Genomic DNA, 22371 nt, shown 5'->3' on the forward strand with positions numbered 1-22371 from the left:
TTGGATTTATCCCTTTAGTAATATGCAGTGACCATCGTTGTCTCCAATTATGGTCTTTATTTTGAAGTCTGTTTTGTCAGAAATAAGAATTGCTACTCCAGCTTTCTTTTCCTTTCCATTTGCATGGAACATTTTACTCCATCCCTTCACTTTTAGCTTGTGTGAGTCTTTTGCTCTCTGAGGGGTCTCTTGTAGACTGCATATATTTGGGTCTCATTTTTTTATCCATTCAGCTACCCTTTGTCTTTTGATTGGAGCATTTATTCCATTTACATTTCAGGTTACTATTGATATCAACTTATTTAATGCCATTTTTCCCCTTTATGCTGATGTACCTTTCTCTTACTATTTTTTCTGTTGCTTAAAGCAGTCCTTTTAGCATTTCTTGCAATGCTGGTTTAGTGATACTCAACTCCTTTAGCCTTTTTTTGTCTGGGAAGCTTTTTCTTTCACCTTCAATTTTAAATGATAGCCTTGCTGGATAAAGCAATCTTGGTTGCATGTTCTTGCTTTTTATTAGTTGGAGAACATCATGCCACTCCCTTCTGTCCTGAAGAGTCTCTGTTGAGAAATCAGCTGTCAGCCTTATGGGGGTTCCCTTGTAGGTCACTGCTTGTCTCTCTTGCAGCCCTTAATATTTTCTCTTTGTCCTTGACATTTGCCATTTTCATTATGATGTGTCTTGGAGTGGGTCTCTTTGGGTCCCTCTTGTTCAGAACCCTCTGTGGTTCCTGAACTTGTGTGGCTTTCTCCTTCCCCAGCTTAGGGAAGTTTTCTATAATTATTTCCTCCAAGTTCTCTATCCCTTGCTCTCTTTCCTCCCCCTCCGGCATTCCTATAATGTGAATATTGTTTCGCTTCATGTTGTTGCAAAGCTCCCTTAGACTGTCCTCATTCTTTTTAAGTGTTATTTCTTTTTCCTGCTCTGATTGTGTGATTTTTTCTACCTTGTCTTCTAATTCACTAATTCTGTCCTCTGCTTCATTGAGCCTGCTTTTAATTCCTTCCAGTGCATTCTTGATATCAGATACAGCATTCTTTATCTCTTTCTCAGTTTTGTTTATGGTATGTATCTCTTTTTTCATGTTTTCACTAAGGTCCTCGATCTTATCATCTAGTGTCTTCTTAAGTCCCTTGAACATGTTCATCATCAATACTCTGAACTTTGTTTCTGATAACCTGCTTAAGTCCGTCTCATCAAAGTCTTTTTCTGGCAATTTTTCCTTTTCTTCAATTTAGGGGTTGTTTCTTTGTCTCCCCAATTTGGTAGTCTTTAGTGCTTGTATCTATATATAAGATATATTTGCTGTCTCCCAGTCTTGTGGGATGGGATTTTGTCTTGTGGGTCCAGTGGAGCCCAGAGGTGTGTTTTCCTTATACTTCTGAGCTCTTTGCTCTAGGCGTGTCCCTCTTGTGGGTGTCCCTTCTGTGGTTTCTTTATGTTCTCCTGTTGTGGTTCAGTCTAGATTGTGGTTGAGCAGTCCTTGGGAGGACCCTCCTCTCAGGTTGGCTGTGTCTCAGCCCTAACCCAGTCCTGTAAGCTGTTGTACTGTTGCTGGCAAGGCAGAACAATACACAATTAAACTTCCAGGAAGCAAGAGGTATCTTACAAAATATCTTGACGGTCATAATGAAAACAACTCACATGAAAATAGAACTGGGAGAGTGAAGGGAGAACACACACACATACAAAAATGTTCAAAAAAAAAAGAAAGAGAGAAAGAAAAGTAATGCTTAGAGAGAGAGAGAGAGATGTATATTGTTGTTAATACTGGTGAAAATTTAGAAAATAATAATAAACTAAAATGTAAAAAGATAGAGAAGCTAGTGAGAGATAACAGAAGCAGAGAAAAGATTTTGAAAGAAGGGCCACCACAAAATTAAGGGAGAGAATAGAAATAGGATAATAGTTGAAAATGAGAAAACAAAAATACAATAAAGAGAATAAGAGAAATGAACCATCGAACAAAAAGACAGGAAGACAGAAGGGAAGATAACAAAAGAATGAAAGAAAAGTAGAAAAAGAAAAAAAACACTGAAAAAAAAGTTATGCCAATGGATCGAGAGGAGAGAGAGATATAAAGCCCAGGCATGGAGAGAGTCCGGTAAGAGATTTGGGGAAAACTATAGAGGAAAGCAGTAAACTTGGTTATAATGATAAAGTCCCAGTCGTTAAGCAGGGATATCAAGAAAGTCTTGATATTAGAAGCAAGGATAAAACAAAACAAAGCAAATAACCAAAACAAAACTAAAAACAAGCTAAGCAAAACAAAATTCTTTTATAAAAAGGAGCGGGGGGAAATTTAGTTAAAAAAATGTTTAAAAAAATTATTATAAAATTTAAAAAAGAAAAAACAAGTTTTCTCCCTCTCTTTTCTTCCTAAGGGAAAAAGAGAAAAAATAAACAACCCACAAACAAAAAAACAAACAAAAAAACCCAAAAACCAAAAAAAACAAACAAAACAAATAACAGAAGGAAAAAAAGGTAGTCAATCAGGTGAGTGTCTTCTGGGCAACTTATGTTGTCTGAGGGTCACTGTTTTGTGTGCTGATTTCATTTCTCCTGGGAGGTACTTGTATCAGCCAATGTGAGGAGCCGTCTAGGTTTGGCTCTGGTGTCCTTAGGTAGTTGGTTGATCTGAGGCTCTCCGTGGACCACCTCCTCTTGTCAGCTATTTTGCAACCTTGTAGTTGCCTGGTCTTACTCCAGAGTCTTCTGTAGAGTCTTTAGGTGTAGGGTGGCTAGTGTAGCTCAGGGTATCACTCCCCTTAGAGGTGTCACTGTCAGGCACTCACTCTGTGGGAGTTAGTCTCTGCTCCACAGCCAGTCTCTCAGTCCCTCCCAGGCTCTGACCTGCTGCTGTTTCAGATTGATTTCAGCCTGTTGCCTTTTCTGTATGGGACGTTTCAGCAGCCTGGGCTCAGTGGGTTCAATTAAAAACACATTCTAGTGAATCCTTTGTCTGCCCAGCCCCCAGCAGGGGTTTTCAGTGTTTCCTCCAGTTCCCAAACAACAGTCCCTGAGAGTCTTATTCTTGTGATGTCCTGCGAGCTCCTCTCTCTTACCCCTTAAGATTGTGCCCTGCAGGTGTGTCTGGGGCTTCAGTGAGCAGGGCCCACCTGTTTCCTATTGGGGGTGGTGCTCCTGGCTGCAGGAGGGGCGGGTGGGCTCCACCCCTCCCTGCTCAGCTCTGGTTGGCTGGCAGCACCAGGCCTGCCCCTCAGACCGTCTAATTTGCAGGCCCAATCCCAGCCTCCTCTGGTCTGTCCGTGCAGTGCATGCCGGGAAGGTGGGAAATAGTTCCGCAATCAAACTTGCAAACGCACAAAGCAACAGACAGGCAGAGAGTCCACCCTGCAGAGTCCCACCGCCCTCGCTCCAAGGCACCCAGCGGGAGGGGACCCAAAGTCAGCTCCACACATCTCCCTGCACTGCTGGTCTTAGCAAAGCTGGAGCGGCTTCGCGCGCCACCATGGCGCCCCTCAGGGTTGGTGACCAATCCCAGCCTCTCCATACCGAGAGCTCAGGGCAGGGAGGGCTTCTCCCCTCCCCCACACCAGGCAGATTCAGTGCTTTCTGGGGCTCAACACAGTGCCCACAGGGAGGCAGAGGGTCCCCATGTGCGCCCGCTCAGCACAGTCCTCTGGTTCCTTACCACTTGAGTGCCACAGACCTTGGGACAGCCTTCCCTATGGTCGGCACCCTGAGCACTAGACTCCAGTCGCTGCCACCACTAGAGGCTTTGCTTCCTAGGAGGGCGCCATCTACCATTAGAGGCTTTGTTCCTAGGAAGGTGCTGAGCCCTCCGGCACTCATGCTCCCCAGGATCCCTCTGCCCTGTGTGCAGGGCATTCCTTCCCCTCTCGTCGTTCCGGGTGTGGGGTCCCCGCTCTTGGATGCCGTCTGCACTTCCAAGGGGAGGGAGCTTTACAGCCTCCAAGCCTCCGGGCTCGGAGCCCAGCACAGGCTTCTGGGGTTCTCTCCCTCTCTACACCTCCCCTCTCTTACCAGACTCCGTGATGTTTCTTCAGAGCTCTCCACTCGCACTCCATCCACTCACGTATGTTTCTCTGGTTTTTTCAAGCTGGTTACATAGGATTTTAGGAGTAAATCGAGTCCATTGCTGGGTGCGGGGGCACTCTGCTGCTTCTCACAGTGCCACCATCTTCCTCTCCTAATTGGGATTTTTTTAGATTCCATATAAATTTTTGTTTAGGTTCTGTGAAATATGTTGTTAGTATTTTTATAGGAATTGGATTGAATCTATAGATTGCTTTGGGTAGTAGGGACATTTTAATGATCTTAATTCTTCTAGTCCATGAACATAGTATATTCTTGCACTTGTTTGTATCTTCCACTATTTCTTTTTCCAGTGTCCTATAGTTTTCCAAGTATAGCTCTTTTACATACTTGGTTAAGTTTATTCCTAGGTATCTATTTTTTTTAGTTGGAATGGTAACTGGTATTGTTTTCTTTAGTTTCTTTTTCTGAGAATTCCTTATTGTTGTATAAAAATGCTATCAATTTCTAGGTGGTGATTTTGTATTGTGCTACATTGATGAATTCACTTATTAAAACTAGTAGTTTTTTTCTTGATGGAGCAATTAGGGTTTTCTATTTACAATATTATCATCTGTGAACAATGACAGTTTTCTTTCCTCCTTTCCAATTTGGATGTCTTTTATATATTTTTTCTTTTCTGATCACCATGGCAAGAACATCCTGTACTATGTTGAATAAGAGTGGTGAAAGTGGACATTCCTATTGAATCCTGTTTTTAAGGGAAATGCTTTAAATTTTTGCCCACTGATTATGCTTGCTGTAGGTTTGTCATATATGGACTTTATTATATTGAGATATATTCCTTCTAGTCCCACTTTGGTTACAGCTTTTATCAAAAATGGGTGCTGAATTCTGGGAAAGGCTTTTTCTGCATCTATTGAAATGATCATGTGATTTTTGTCCTTCATTTTGTTTATGTGATGTATCACATTTATGGATTTGGGAATAGTATACCAGGCTTGCATTCCCAGAATAAATCCCACTTGGTCATGTTGTATGATCTTTTAATGTAGTGCTGTATATGATTTGTTAATATTTTGTTGAGGATTTTAGCATCTATGTTCATCAGGGATATTGGCCTGTAATTTTCTTTCTTTGTTGTATCTTTATTTGGTTTGGGGATTAGGATAATGCTGGCATTGTAAAAAGAGCTCGGGAGTCTTCTTTCCTCTTGAATTTTCTGGAATAGCCTGAGGAGAATAGGTGTTAATTTTTTGAATGTTTGGTAAAACTTGCCTGTAAATCCATCTGGTTCCAGATTGCTGTTTACTGGGAGCTTTTTTATTATTGCTTCAATTTCATTAGTTGTTATGGGCTGATTCAGGTTTTCTGATTCTTCCTGATTGAGCTTTGGAAGATAGTATGTTTCTAGTAATTTTTTCATTCCACCCAGGTTGTCCAGTTTGTTGGCATATAGTTCCTCATAGTATTTTCTTATGATCCTTTGTATTTCTGTGATGTCCATTATTATATCACCACTTTCACTTCTGATTTTATTTATTTGAGTCTTTTTTCTTTGTCTTGGTGAGCCTGGTTAAAGGTTCATCAATCTTATTTATCTTTCCAAAGAATCAGCTCTTGGTTTCATTGATAATTTATATATACTTTTTTACTCTCTATGTCATTTATTTCAGTTCTGATCTCTCTTATTTTCTTCCTTCTGTTTACTCTGGGCTTTTCTTGTTGTTCTCTTTCTAACTCTTTTAGTTTTAGTGTTAGATAGTTTATTACAGCTTTTTTCTATTTTCTTGAGCTAGGCAGTAATGCTATGCACTTCCCTTTCAGGGCTGCTGTTGCTGTGTACCAAATATTTTGGGTAGTTGTGTGTTCATTTTCATTTGTTTCCAGGAATTTTTTTATTTCTTCTTTAATCTCATTGGTGACTCACTCATTGTTTAATAACATGCTATTTAGCTTCCATGTGTTTGAACATTTTTGAGGTTTTTTTAATAGTGGTTGGTTTTTAGTTTCATGCCATTGTGATCTGAGAACATGCTTGATATGGTTTCAATCTTGAAATTATAGAGACTTGTTTTGTGTCCTAACATGTGGTCTATCTTTGAGAATGTTCCATGTGCACTTGAGAAGAATGTATATTCTGCTGCTTTGCGATGAAATGTTTGGTAATCTAGTGTGTCATTTAAATTCCCTATTGGTTTGTTGATTTTTTGTCTGGATGATCTATCTAATGATGACAGTAGGCTGTTATGGTCCCCTACTATGATTGCATTGGTATCGATCTCACTCTTAAAGTTCACCAAGATTTTTTTTTATATATTTAAGTGCTCTTATATTGCATGCATATTGTTTATAAGGGTTATAGTCTCCTCTTGGATTGATCTCTTTAGTATTATGTAGTGACCTTCTTTGAAATGGATAAAAGATTTAAATGTAAGTCATGAAACCATAAAGATACAAGAAAAAATCATAGGCAGTAAGATCACATTCAGCTCATGTAGCAAACTTTTTGCCAATATATCTCACAGGGCAAGAGAATCAAAGGAAAAAATAAACATGAAGCTATATCAAACTGAAAAGCTTCTGCACAGCAAAAGAAAGAAACCATCATCAAAACACAAAGGGAACCCACAGTATGGGAGAACAAATTTGCCAATGATACATTTGATAAGGGGTTAATCTCCAAAATATACAAAGAACTCATACAACTCAACAAGAGGAAGACAAACAACCCAAATGAAAAATGGACAAAGGACTTGAATAGACACTTCTCCAAAGAGAACATACAGATGGCCAGCAGACATATATAAAAATTGGTTGCCACTAATCATCAAAGAGTTGTAAATTAAAACTATAATGAGGTATCACTTCACACCTGTCAGAATGGCTGCCATCAACAAATCATCAAATGGCAAGTGCTGGCGAAGATGTGGAGAAAAGGGAAACCTAGTACACTGCTGATGGGAATGCAGACTGGTGTAACCACTATGGAAAACACCATGGAGTTTCTTGAAAAAATTAAAAATAGAACTGCCATTTGACCCAGTGATCCCACTTCTAGGAATATATTCTAAGAATCTCAAAACACTAATCAGAAAGAGTATAAGTACCTCTATATTCATAGCAGCACTATTTATAATAACTAAGATCTGGAAACAGCCAAAGTGCCCATCAGTAGAGGAGTGGATAAAAAAGTGTGGTACACTTACACAATGGAACACTATTCCGCAACAAAAGGAAGGATTTCTTACCTTTTGAGACAGCATGGATGGACCTGGAGAATATTATGCTAAGTGAAATAAGCCAGTGAGAGAAAAGAAGTATCACATGATCTCTTATATGTGGAATCTAAGGAACAAAATAATTTCACAAACAAGATAGGACCACAGAAATGGAAAAATGAAACAGACTGACAAATGTCAGAGGGAAGGTGGGAAGGAGGACAGATAGAAATCAACCAAAGAACTTCTAAGCATATGTGAACAGTCCATGGATACAAACAATGGACATGTGAAGACCTGTGGTGGAATAGGGGAGGGTGGAAGAGGGCAAAGGGGGGGGGGGTGGGAGACATATATAATACTTTCAACTATAAAATAAATTTTAAAAAATAACAAAAAAGGTATGGTACATATATACAATGGAGTATTATCCTGCCACAAAAAAAAGAATGAAATCTTGCCATTTGCAACAGCATAAATGTACCCTGCGGGTATTATGCTAAGTGAAATAAGTCAGACAGAGAAAGACAAATACCATGGAATTTCACTTGTATGTGGGATCCAAAAACAAAATAATTCAAAAAATAAAACAAACTCCAATATAAAGAACAATTTGATGGTCACTGGATGGGAGATGGGTGAAAAATATGCCTGGGATTACATTGTACAAATTGCCAGTTATAAAAAACAGCCATGGAGATGTAAAGTACACCACTAGGAATATAGTCAATAATATTGTAATAACTATATATAGTGTCAGATGGGTACCAGGCTTATTAGGGTGATCACTTCATAATATATATAATGTCTAACTACTCTGTAGTGTACCTGAAACTAATATATTATATGTCAATGTAATTAAACATTGAAAAATTAAAAAATAAATAGAGTAGATTAGAAGACATGTTGAAAGTCACATACCTTAGGAAGATGGTATATTATAGCTTATCACTGAAAATTATCTATCTGTTTAATAGTGTTAAGATTTATGCTAAGTTTTCACAGTAGTTTAGTATATGCTTGCTCACAGTATGTAAAGATGCATCAACTAAAAATAACTTTATGGTTATGCAAAAGCACTTTATATTTAACATTAAAAGTAATACAATACTGGATTAGTAACAAAAAAAAGAACATCAAATAATGCTTTCCACCATATTAGCAAACTATAAAAGAAAAGCCACATAATCCACTCAATAGACACAGCAGGAGCATTTGAAGAATTCCAACATTCATTCCTGTTAAAAACTTTCAACAAAGTAGGAGTAGAACTTCCTGAACTCGATAAAGCATATCTCAGAAAAACTTACACCTAACATATTTTCTGGTGAAAAACTGGAACCTTTCTCCCTAAGATCAAGAACAAGACAATGGCATCTGCTTTCACACTAACTATTCAACATTATATGTGAGGTCTAGTTAGTACAATAAGACAAGAAAAAATTGCACAGGAAGAATTAATACTGTCATTCTTATCATATAATGCAATCATATATGTATATATTCTGATTAAATCTAAAAAAATTATTAGAATTTCCACTTTTGGCATGAAAGCATGATGAGCTCTGCAAACCATCTCTTCAGTGAAACTGGTGAAATGTATTTTTAAAACAACCATTTAAAGTGTTTAGAAATGGCTTCAAAGGTATAAAACAAAAGAAAAACAACTATTTATTCCAGAAAATCTACTAAAACTCAGTAAGGCAATCAAGGATCTAGATATTTAAAACAAGGCCTGCTTCCACTCTCCTCTTTCCCAGCTCAGTGAGACAGAAATTCTGTTCCAGACTGGTGCAGCCAAGAAAGAACACATGACTCTCTCTTTTCCCAGGTCCCAGTTGGAAGGATCTTTCCAAGAAGGGCAGGATGCTAGCATTTCTCATTCTGGAGAAAGCTAGCTACCTATTGCTGAGGCTAAATTTTGGGCAAGTTTTGCTGAAAGGTAAGAGATCCCTTCACCCTCTTAGTTTTTCACCTTTCTTGCATTTCTTCCAAAAAAAAAAAAAAAAAGAGTATGGAAAAGCTAATCAATGTCATAAAACACAAAGAAAGACTGAGTAACTATACCAGATTATAGGGTAGAGATGTGAAAATAAATGCAGTGCATAATTCTGGATTGAATCTTCTCCATCAAAGAAAACTGTTATAAGGAACCCTTTGGAGATGATTCACAAAAATCGAATATGGACTACAGATTCAAAAATAGTTTATATCTGAATTTATAATTGCATCACAATTTTATAAAATAACTTTTGTTCTAATGAAGTACACACTGAAGTGTTTAGGGACAAAGGGGTATGATATCTGCTACTAATTCTCAAGTGATTCAGGAAAAAATTTAAACATGCATACATTTGCATACTTGCCCTTTAAATACAGCCATGATGTATTATAATGCATTTACCTTGTTGGGATCATATTGCTGATCATATTAAACTGATCACCAACTGAGATCCAACCTAGCCAGCAGATTGCTCCACTTTAGAATGTCATTCTGATATGTGCTCAAGGCTTTGAGAATGAAGATATATTTCCCAGCTGTTCCCGGGCCTCACCTGCTATCCAGCCAGAGACTGGTATTTCATTACCAGAAATGGGCTTGGCCACTGTGGTATAATACCCCATATGCATTTACCTAAGTGAAATTCATAAACTTTCAAAACGACACCAGAGATTGACCATTGAAATAGAAGACAACAAATAATTTCCAGTGCTCAGACAGAAGAAACAGCTTATATTAACCTCATTCATCAATAGACTACTGAGGACACTTTAAGAATCTTTTTAGATGAAAATAGCAAAGCATAAGATCTTAAAATAGTTACTCACCTCCAAGCCCAGGTCGCAGCCGGTTGTCATAGCCATCCAGGAGACGATCTAAGATTCTGGTGAAGATAGTGATGTTTTCAGTGCTGTCATCAGGAATATCTGGGGCATGCTTGGGAGAGAGTCTGGGGCAGTAGAAGAAAAAGAAACAGAAAATAATAGTTCTTAATAGGAAACAATTACATGCCTAAACACTTTAATTCAAGAAGATTTCAATCAATAGACTGGGTTAATTAAATAGCCCTGTATCTTAACCAAACCAGCAACACTTCTTATTTGTTGCAATGATTACCTGTGTAGGGGGAAGACAGTGGTCACTATACTTGAGCTCTTACTTCAGCTTCGGCATGAGCTTTACCAAACAAATGATCCAACCCGAACCCAGCAGTGGAGAAACACAAGGAGAAATCCTGGAGAGAATGTCTCCAGAAATAGCACCTGGCATAAAGTTGATTCAGCAAATTTTGTTGCATGAATGAAAGGGCCTCAAAATAAAACAAGGAAAACTTTGTTACTAAGAACTTAGCCTTCTTCTAGCCTAGCGAAACATAGGTTCACAGAACAACAGAGCATGACAAACTTGAATTGCATGCAGTCTATCTACCTCCTGCCCTGTGGAAATAGGGCAACAAAGCAATAGTAAGACATTAAATGTTAAAGCTATCAGGACTCTTAAGAGATTTCCTACACTCTCTCATTTTATATATAAGGAAATAAGCTCAGAAAGGACACCAAATTTGCCCACAGACGTATTGCTAGTGAGAGGCAGAGATATGACTAAAATCAAAATTTCCTAGTGATGCACAGCTATCTTACTTCTCTAGCTTGGATGAATTTTATAAGCCTTTCAAAGCACTAGGCACTTTACTAACAACCTAATCAGGCCCAGGCTATGACTGATACTTTCCATTTCTGAATTTAGTGTGGTTTGACAGGATGAGCAATAAAGAAATGCCCTAAGTAGCTCAGGGAAAAGAGAAATATTATGAAAGAAATGGCTATTGCCAAGGGTCAAGAAGCATGGTGTGAAATTAAGTAATAAACTAGAAATCAGGAATCCTGGGTCCTAGTGCCAGCTGTATTTGTGATTTCGAGTAGACCCTTAAGCAAGTTACAGTACTGCACTCCATAGGTTTGTTTTCCCCATTCTTACAGTGGACCCAGAAGGTGGCAATTAATAGATATATAATAACTATTCCTAGCATCCAGTTAATCAGAGCTATAAAAGACACAGGATAACAATTAAGGAGTCTTAAAAAACAGTCAATATGTATCCCCACCAATATTTATCCCTAGTAGTGAGAAAGGTTCCTGTTCTGAAAAAGACATTGAGAAAGATATACAGAATAGAAGAAACATATGAATTGAAAAGTTCTCACTCTAAACTGCCATTCTCTAGCTAATAATCTCAGAAAATTCATTTTGAACCCCCAGTTTTTTCCCTTAACTCATAAACTTAATTAAATTAACTTAATCATTCAATGCATCTTTATTAAGCATCAACTATGTGCCCATTACTATTCTACATGCTGTGATAGAGCAAGGAAAAAAGGTAAAAACAACATAAGTGATATTTCCCTGCTTACAGGGTTTCTGTGATAATCAAATGATAAAACAGATACACATGGAAGGAAAGGGGAACTAGGCTTAAAGATTCTAGAGACAGCACACCCAGCGTGGCTCAGTGGTTGAGTATCGACATATGATCCAGGAGATTGCAGCTCAATTCCCTGTCAGGGCACATGCCCAGGTTCTGAGCTGATCCCCAGCTGGGGGCATGTAGGAGTGAGTCAATCAATGACTCTCTCTCATCACTGATGTTTCTATCTCTCTCTCTCTTCCTTTCTTTGAAACCAATAAAAAATATATTTTTTAAAAGATTCTGGAGACTTGCAATTGAATTTATTAGTTGTGTGACATTAACCAAGTCATAAAGCACCTCTAGTAACAGTTTTCTCATCTTTAAAATTAAAATAACTTCATAGGTATGTTGTATTATTATTAAATAATATATTAAAATTTCCAATCTTAATGCTTAATATCTAGAAGTATTCACAATTTTTTTTTAAATAGTAGTTTATGTACTTTAATGCATTATTCAAATGTAAATAGTAACAAAGTATTGGCAACCCCATCAGCCGAAAGCCATAAAAGAAGCTTTGGCCAGAGAGGCATTGAAAGCCAGTGAAGAGTAGAAATGATTGGCTGGTTTAGTGGACAGAGTGCTAGAAATGATATTCATTGGGAAGGGGGGAGAAAGAAGGCGAATTGTAGTGAAGAACTAACTGACATCGATATGCTGAAGAGATAAATACAGATACCCTTTCAGGTGATAGCCTATAGTTGGCTCAATCCACCAATATTTTGAACCCACATTACATAAGCTGTGGGAAGAGAGACTGTTGGAGCTCAAATGATTTTGTGCAAAACTCTTTCTGATTATTCCTTATCTCTCACTGTGGAGAATCTTCACCCTGGTTAGCCTAATTTGAATTCTCCGAAATAAGTCTATGAATTGAATAAAAAACACTTCTTGGATTACTGGAAAGAGGTAGAAAGGAGAATCCTCGTCGGGTCATGGACGAACTATAAAGAGCTTCAGAGATTATCTACTCAAGGTGGATTTATTGATGGGAATTTGAAAGCCCCTGACCATAACCTTTTAATCACCCTGAGTGTTAATGGGAAAACTAAAATTTATATCCAGAATTCCTGAATATAAGGCCAAAACACTGTGTTCCCTTTCTTACTGAAATACTAACTTCTTTGAAAATGCATTTCTATCCCTTGCTGACTCTGTGTTGATATGTTAGCAGCATACTTCACTAATAACTTTTAAACTTTTAAGTGAAAAATCAATAATAAATATCACTCAAAAACAAATCTAAATAGATTTCTTTATGATTTTGCACTTGATTGATGAACAATTTTTTTCTAATGTTCACCAAATTATTACATGGGGAACTGGGTGGTGGTTAAATCTATAACCCAAATAAGATCTCTTCTTCAATAACTGAACTGAAACAAGCTGAAGATTCTGCAGTTTTTGCCAATCCAAAGTAGTTCAGGGGAACAATAAAGAAGAATGGTATGTCAGGATTATAGAGGACCTTAGAGATCATATAATTCTTTCCCTTCATTTTACAGATGGAGCACCTAAGACACAAATGAGAGAAAGGAATTTTTCAAAGCCACATGCTTATTAAATTCATAAGATTGATACAATTGTCATGCCTGTTTTGCCTTATATCTGTCATTATTGGTTTAATTAAATATTGTATTAATAATCTATTATTAAAACATAAAAATTATGTTACTAATACATTATCTGTAGGTTAGGCAGATTTAAGCATTTTTCTAGTCTTAAAGATGGAATAGTGGTGAGTTCACAGGACTAGGGTCAACTAAACAGTTTTAGTATTGGCTCAGCCACTAACTGAATTTGGGACCTATTTCCAGAGTTCAAAAAAAAATTTTTTTAAACATATCTTTATTGATTTCAGAGAGAGGAAATGAGAGGGAGAGAGATAGAAACATCAATGATGAGAGAGTCATTGATCGGCTGCCTAGCCCACAACCCGGGCATGTGCCCTGACCGGGAATCGAACCCCAATCTACCGGATCCTAGTGTCGATGCTCAACCGCTGAGCCACGCCCAGCTGGGCCAGAGTTAAAATTATAACCCACCATCCCCAGACTGTGCTACTACAGCACCCTGGCCCCAGGGCCCAAGCAACCAGGCGCGTGGTCACCCCAGGGCCTGTGCAACTTCTGAATGCACCCAGTCAGAGTTAAAGTGGGGAACCACTGAGACCAAGATACTTGTTCCATGGGATATCTACAAATGCCCAAAAGCCACAAGTGCACCTGTGCCTCAGGACTCCAGTGCTATGGTAGCTCCAGATGTGCCTGATTCTAGAACACAGGCTCCAATACTTCTCTGAGGGCTCTGAGTGTCAGCATGCCATACCAAGCATTAAAAGGGATCCTCTTAGCTAGAACTTTTACCCATGGCCAAAGTTAAACAAAACAAAACAAACAAACAAACAAACAAAAAACAGGGGATGGGGAGGAAAGGAAGACACCAGCAGTCTTAGCTAGCCTCTGGAGATCTTCATAGCCTTACTTGCCACTAACACCTGCAGTTCCTCTGCAGCCTTGTCCACAGAATACCCCACAGTCAGGGAAATCGCAACCTCAGTCAATTAAGTGGCACAGAGGCTGCACCACACTTCCTTTCTAAGAAACAAAGATGTTGCATTTCATCCAACCAGTGTCCTTAGAACCATCTCCAAGACAAAGCCATTCACTACTGAAGCCATTACAAAAAGGCTGAAAGAAGTGACTGAACTTCAAATGTACAGACCAATGAAAACCCCTCAGAAACATGAAAAAGCAAGAAAATATGACAGCACCAAAGGAACAAAATAATACTCCAGTAACTGTCCCCAAAGAAATGGAGATCTGTGTGTTATCTAAAAAAGAATTTGAAATAATGATTTTAAGAAAGCTCAGCAAGATTCAAGAGAACCCAGATAGACAAATCAATGAACTAAGGAAAACAATACATGAACAAAATGAACAATTCAACTAAGAAATAGAAATCATAAAAAAGACTCAAACAGAAATTCAGGAGATGAAGATTACAATAAATGAAATGAGATATGCAATAGGTAGCTTCAAAAATAGGCTCAATAAGGCAGCAGAAATAATCTGTGAGCATGAAGAAGGATATCTTGATATCATCCAGTCAAAAGAAAATAAAGAAATTAGAATGAAAAATAGTAAAGAAAGCCTACATGAACTGTGGGACACAATCAAAAGAAACAATATCTGCATTTTGGGAAAAGAAAGGGAAAAAGAGACAGAAACCTTATTTTTTAAAAACAATGGCTAAATTCCATGCAAATGGAAAGGGAAAAAAAGCTGGAGTAGCAATACTTATTTCTGACAAAATAGACTTCAAAATAAAGACCATAACAAGAGACAAAAACATAGTCACTACATAATACTAAAGGGGTCAATCCAACAGGAGAAAATAACCCTTATAAACATTTATGTACCCAATATAGGAGCACCTAAATATATAAAAAATTTCTTGGTGGACTTTAAAGGGGAGATTGACAGCACCACAATCATAGTGGGGGACTTTAACACCCAACTGTCAGCATTGGACAGTTTATCAAGACAAAAAATCAACAGGGAAGCACAGACTTAAATGACTCACTAGACCTCAGGGATTTAATTGACATTTACATTTACTTGACATTTCAACCAATGCAGCAGAATACACATTCTTCTCAAGTGCACACGGAATATTCTCAAAAATAAAACACATGTTAGGGCACAGAGAAAGTCTCTAAAAATACAAGAAGATTGAAATCATATCAAGCATCTTCTCAGATCACAATGCCATGAAAATAGAAATCAACCACTGTAAAAAACTCAAAAATACTCAAACACATGGAAGCTAAATAGCATGTTATTAAACAATGAATGGATGACCAGTGAGATCAAGGAAGAAATCAAACACTTCCTGGGGGGAAAAAGAGAAGAATGAACAGACAACAACCCAAAATATATAGGACACAGAGAAAGCAATCCTGAGAGGAAAATTCATAGCATTACAAGTCTATCCCAAGAAACAAGAAAAAGATCTAACGCAACAACTAAAAGAATTAGAATAAGAACAGCAAGAAAAGCCTAAAGGAAGTAGAAAGGAAAAAGTAATAAAGATCAGAGAAGAAATTAATGACATAGAGACTAAAATAGCCATACAAAAAAAAGTCAATGAAACCAAGACCTGGTTCTTGGAGAAGATAAATAAGATTGATGCACCTTTAGCCAGAATCATTAATAAACAAAGAAAGAGGACCCAAATAAATAAAATCAGAAATGAAAAAGGTGGTATAACAACCGACACAACAGAAACAAAAAGGATTCTAAGAAAATAGTATGAGCAACTAAATTCCCACAAACTGGACAACATGGGTGAAATGGACATATTCTTTGAAGCACACAATCTGCCAAAGCTAAATCCAGAAGAGGCAGAAAACATGAATAGGCTGATAACAACTAACGAAATTGAAGCAGTAATCAACTCCCAGCAAACAAAAGTCATGGACCAGATGGATTAAAGGCAAGTTTTACCAAACATTCAAAGAAGAATTAACACATATTCTCCTCAAACTATTCCAGAAAATTCAAGAGGAAGAAAAACTCCCAAACTCTTTATATGAGGCCAGCATTATCTTAACACCAAAACCAGACAAAGACACTACAAAGAAAGAAAATTACAGGCCAATATCACTGATGATGCTAAAATATCACTGATGATGCTAAAATATCACATAGATGCTAAAATCCTCAACAAAATACTTGGAAACTGGATCCAGCAATATGTTAAAAAGGTCATGTCCTACCACCAAGTGGGATTTATTCTGGGGATGCAAGGTTGGTATAACATCCACAAATCAATAAATGTGATACATTACATAAACAAAATGAAGGACAAAAATCATATGATCATATCAATAGATGCAGAAAAAGCATTTGACGAAATCCAGTGCCCTCTTTTGATAAAAACTCTCAGCAAAGTGGGACTAGAGAGATCATACCTCACCAAAATAAAGGCCATATATGACAGACCTATAGCCAACATCATACTCAATGCTAAAAAACTAAAACTATTTTCCTTACAAACAAGAATGAGACAGAGATGTGCACTTTCACCACTCTTATTCATCATATTACTGAAAGTCCATGTCACAGCCATCAGAAAGGATGAAAACATAAAAGGCATCCAAATTGGAAAGGAGGAAATAAAACTGTCATTATTTGCAGATGACATGATATTGTACATAGAAAACCCTAACTACTCCATCAAAGTACTACTAGATTTGATAAATGAATTTGTCAAAGTCCCTGGATACAAAATCAACACTCAGAAATCAATGGCATTCTTATACACCAACAATGAACTTTTAGAAAGAAAAACTAAAAAAAAAGCACTATTTGCCATTGCAACTAAAAAAAATAAGATACCTAGGAATAAACTTAACCAAGGATGTAAAAGACCTGTACTCAGAAAACAATGGGACACTGAAAAAAGAAACAGAGGAAGATTTAAACAAGTGGAAGAATATACCATGCTCATGATATGGAAGAATTAATATTTAATGTCCATACTACCCAAGGCAATTTATAAATTCATTGCAATTCTTATTAAAAACCAACAACATATTTCACAGATCTAGAACAAACATTTCAAAAATTGATATGGAACCAAAAAAGACTCTGAATAGCTGCAGCCATTTGAGCAAAGAGAACAGAGTGGGAGGGATTGCTTTACTGGATATCAAACTGTACTACAAAGCCATTGTAATCAAAACAGCCTGGCAAGGGTACAACAACAGGCATATAGATCAATGGAACAAGACAGAGGCCTCAGAAATAGACCCATGCCATTATGGTCAGTTAATATTTGACAAAGGAGGCAAGAGCATACAATGGAGTAAAGACAGTATTTTCATTAAGTGGTGCTGGGAAAATTGGACAGATACATGCAAAAAACTGAAAGTAGTCCACAAACTTTCACCATACACAAAAATAAACTTAAAATGGATAAAAGACTTAAATGTTAGTCACGAAACCATAAAAATCCTGGAAGAAAACATAGGCAGTAAAGTCACAGGCATATCACGTAGTGGAATGTTCACTGATACATCTCCCATGGCAAGAGAAACAAAAGAAAAAATAAACGTAAGGGAATATATCAAACTAAAAAGCTTCTGCACAGCAAAACAAAACAGCTTCAAAATACAAAGGTTTATTTCACTTAGCATAATTTTCTCTGGGTCCATCCATACTGTCCCAAAGGGTATGAGATTCTTCTTTACTGCTGCGTAGTATTCCATTGTATAAATGTCCCACAGCATTTTTATCCACTCATCTACTGATGGGCAGTTGGGTTGTGAAATAAGCCAGGCAGCGAAAGACAAACATCACATGATCTCGCTTATATGTGGAATCCAAAGAACTTAATAAACTGATGAACAGAATAGATTCAATGACATGGAAGCATAGATGAGTCTGATGAATGTCAGAAGGATGGAGGAGTGGGGGTGGGTGGCGGGGGAGAGAGTTACTAAAGAATTTATACGCATAGATGCACAACCTAAGGACACGGACAGTGGTGGGGAGAAGGATTGGGGAGAGGGATGGGATGGGGTGGAATGGGTCATTGGGGAGAAAAAGGGACATCTGTAATATTTCAAACAAAAATAAAATTAAAAAAAAAGCAATGGGAAAAAATATACAAAGTTACCCCATGGTCTGGTAAAACATATTTGCCAAGGATGTATCTGATAAGGGGCTAATTTCAAAGTGTGCAAAGAACTCATACTACTCAGCAAGAAGAAGACAAACAAGCCAATTAAAAAACGGGCAAAGACCTGAATAGACACTTCTCCAAAGAGGACATACAGATGGCCAAAGGACATATGAGAAAGTGCTCAACATCGCTAATCATCAGAGAGATGCAAATGAAAAACACAATGAGGTATCACTTCACACCTGTCAGAATGGCTGCCATCAACAAAACAAATGACATGTGCTGGAGAAGATGTGGAGAAAGGGGAACCTTAGTACACTGCTGGTGGGAATGCAGACTGGTGCAGCCACTATGGAAAACAGTATGGAGGTTCCTCAAAAAAATGAAAAATTGAACTGCTTTTTAACCCAGTGATCCCACTTCTAGGAATATGTCCTAAGAATCCTGAAACACTAATCAGAAAGAATATATGTACCCCTATGTTCACAGCAGCACTATTTGCAATGGCTAAGACCTGGAAACAGCCCAAGTGCCCATCAGTAGTTGAGTGGATAAAAAAGCTGTGGGACATTTACACCACAGAATCCTATCAGCTGTAAAGAAGGATCTCTTACCCTTTGGGAAAGTATGGAGGGACCTGGAGAATATTATGCTAAGTGAAATAAGCCAGGCAGAGAAAGACAAACATCACATAATCTCACTTATATGTGGACTCTAAAGAACTTAATAAACTGATCAACAGAAGTGATTCAATGACATGGAAGCATGGATCAAACTGAAGAATCTCAGAGGATGGAGGAGGGCGGGTGGGTGGAGGGGAAGAGATTAACCAAACAATTTATATGCATATATGCACACCCCAAGAACATGGACAATGGTGTAGAGAGGGACTGGGGAGGTGGGTGGGATGGGGTGTAATGGGTCATTGGGAAGAAAAAGGAACATCTGTAATATTTTGAACAAAAATTTAAAAGAAAATTAAAAATTAAAGAAATAATACACCCCCCCCCCCAAATAATAATGGCTGAAAACTTTCCAAATCTGGGCAGAGATATGGCTATCCTGCTACAAAAAGTCAAAGATTTCCAAACAGTTTCAAACCAAAAAGATCTTCACTGAAATATGTTATAATCAAGCTCTCAAAAATCAAAGTCCAAGAGAGAATCTTGAAAGCAGCAAGACGAAAAAGAATCATCACTTACAAGAGAATCCCAAGAAGGCTATAAGCAGATTTCTCTTTAGAAACCTAGAAGTCAGGAGAGAAGTGATAGCATATTCAAAGTGCTCAAAGAAATAAATGTCAACCAAGAATACCAAGAAAATTTATTTTAAAATGAAGGAAAGATAAATACTTTCCCAAATAAACAAAAATTGAGAGAATTCTTAACCACTATACCTGCCCTACAATAAATGCTAAAGGGAATTCTTCAAGGTAAGAGAAAAATGCTAATTAATAAAATGAAAACATATGATAGTATAAAATTCACTGTTAAAGGTGAATACATAGCCCAATTAAAAATACTCTCATAATGCAATGGTGGCGTGTAAATCACTTTGAAATCTAGCATATAAATTAAGAGACAAAACTGTTGAAAACAGCTATAGCTACAGTATTATTTAATAGATACACAATATAAAAAGATGTAAAGTAGGACATTGACATAAATGAGCAAATAAATGGGTAAAGCCTACTTATGCAATTTAAGTTATCAGCTTAGAACAGACAATTATAACTATAATATATGTTATGAAACCACATGATAAACATAGAGCAAAAACCTATAATAGATACACAGATGATAAAAAGAATCAAAATAAACCATTACAAAAAATAATCGAACCACAAAGAAAGGTTGTAAGAGAGGAAGAAAGAAACTAAGGAAAGCAATTAACAAAATGGCAATAGTAAGCCATATCTATCAATAACTACTTTGTAAATCCTTTAAATTCTCCAATTAAAAGTCACAAAGAAGCTGACTGGATTAAAAAGAATCTATATCTGCCTACAGGAGACTTGATTAAGCATTAAGGACATTCATAGGCTGAAAGTAAAGGAATGGAAAAATTATATTTCAAGCAAATGGAAGCCAAAAGAGAGCAGGGGTAGCTATACTTTTATCAGATAAAATACACTGTAAGTCAAAAAGTAACAAGAGAGAAAAGGTAATTATATAATGATAAAGGGATCAATTTATCAGGAAGATGTAACAATTGTAAATCTATATACCTCCAACATTGGAACACCAAAGTATATTAAAAAATAATTAACCAATCTAAAGGGATAAATAGACAGCAATGCAATAGGAGTTCAATTCCCCACTTTCAACAATGGATATATCACCCAGACAGAAATAAATAAGGAACTAATGGATTTGAATGACACTTTATACCATGAGAACCTAAAAGACACATACAGAATGTCCCATCCAACAGCAGCAGAATATATATTCTTCTTAAGTGCACATGGAACATTTTCCAGGAAAGATTACATGATAGGTCACAAAATATGCCTTAGAAAATTTTAAAATGTTGTAACATACCAACTATTTTTTCCAACCTCATCAGCAGAAAACTAGAAATTAAAAGCAGGAGGAAAGCTGGAAAATTCATAAACATGTGGGGATTGAAAAACATGCTCCTGAGTCGAAGAAATTATTAAAAGGGAAATAAAAGTGTCTTGAAACAAACAAATTGGAATCACAATATATCAAAATATGTGGGATGTTGCAAAAGTGGTTTTAAGAGACAAATTCATACTAATAACTGCCCACATTAAGAAACAATAAAGACCACAAATAAACAATCTCACTTTATACCTCAAGGGACTAGAAGTAAAAGAACAAACTTATCCTAAAGTTAGCAGAAGGAAGAAAATAACAAAGATCAGAGCAAAAGTAAATAAAATAGAGACCAGAAAAAAACAACAGAAAATATCGATGAAGCTAAGAGTTGGTTTTTGAAAAGATAAACCAAATTGACAAACTTTTAGCCAAATTAACTAAAATAGCAAGAGTGAGGAATCAAATAAATAAATAAAAATGAAAGAGGAGACATTACAAGTGATACCACAGAAATACAGAGAATTATGAAATTACAATTATATGCCAACAAACTGTATAACCCAAAATAACTGAATAAATTCCTAGAAATATATGACCTACCAACAATGAATCATGGAGAAATAGAAAACTAACCACTAATGAGTAAGGAGATTAAATCAGTAATTAAAACTCCCCAACAAAAAAAAAGCCCATGGCCAGGTGGTTTCACCAAACATTTAAAAAAGAATTAATACCAATCCTCAAACTGTTTCAAAAAGTTGAGTAAGGAATACTATCAAATTTATTTTATGAGGCCAGCATCATCTGATACCAAATTACATAAAGGCAACTTAAGGAAAAAATTACAGACCAATATCCCGTGAATATACAGGGTGGGGCAAAAGTAGGTTTATAGTTGTGTGTATGTGAAACACAGTTTATTCTTGTACTTTTATTAATTATTGAATTATGTTCCATACAAACAACTATAAACGTATTTTTCCCACACCCTATAGATATAAAAATTCACAAAAAATATTAGCAAACTGTTCTCAAAAGCACATGAAAAATCATTTACCATGATCAAGTGGGATTTATCCCTGGAATGCAAAGATGATTCAACACACACATAAAAACAATAAATGCAATACAGCACATGAATAGAATGAAAGGTAAATACCATATGATCATGTCAATAGAGGCAGGAAAAAAAAGCATTTAACAAAATACAGCATCCTATTATGATAAAAACATTCAACACATTTCATAGAGTAGGACTGTTACTTGGCATAATAAAAGCCACTTACAACAAGTCCATAGCTAACATTATATTCAATGATGAATAGTTAAAATCCTTTCCTCTGAGATCAGGAACAACACTGGGATATTTACTCTCACTATTTCTATTCAACATAGTACTGAAAGTTCTAG

At 36.8% G+C, this 22371-nt stretch overlaps 1 protein-coding gene across 3 annotated transcripts in view; it reads right to left on the bottom strand.

Annotated features, from left to right (window-relative positions):
- The window catches only part of GABRA3 (gamma-aminobutyric acid type A receptor subunit alpha3), a 369596-nt gene that overhangs the window by 158162 nt on the left and 189063 nt on the right, over positions 1 to 22371 (bottom strand). For all 3 annotated transcript variants that reach the window (XM_016214085.2, XM_016214084.2, XM_016214086.2), the window contains exon 3: positions 10072 to 10193. In XM_016214085.2, coding sequence (XP_016069571.1) covers positions 10072 to 10193 — 122 coding nt within the window. The remainder of the gene's footprint in view (positions 1 to 10071; positions 10194 to 22371) is intronic.

Source organism: Miniopterus natalensis, chromosome X (genome assembly GCF_054644295.1).
Source record: "Miniopterus natalensis isolate mMinNat1 chromosome X, mMinNat1.hap1, whole genome shotgun sequence".
Classification (NCBI taxonomy): Eukaryota; Metazoa; Chordata; class Mammalia; order Chiroptera; family Miniopteridae; genus Miniopterus; species Miniopterus natalensis.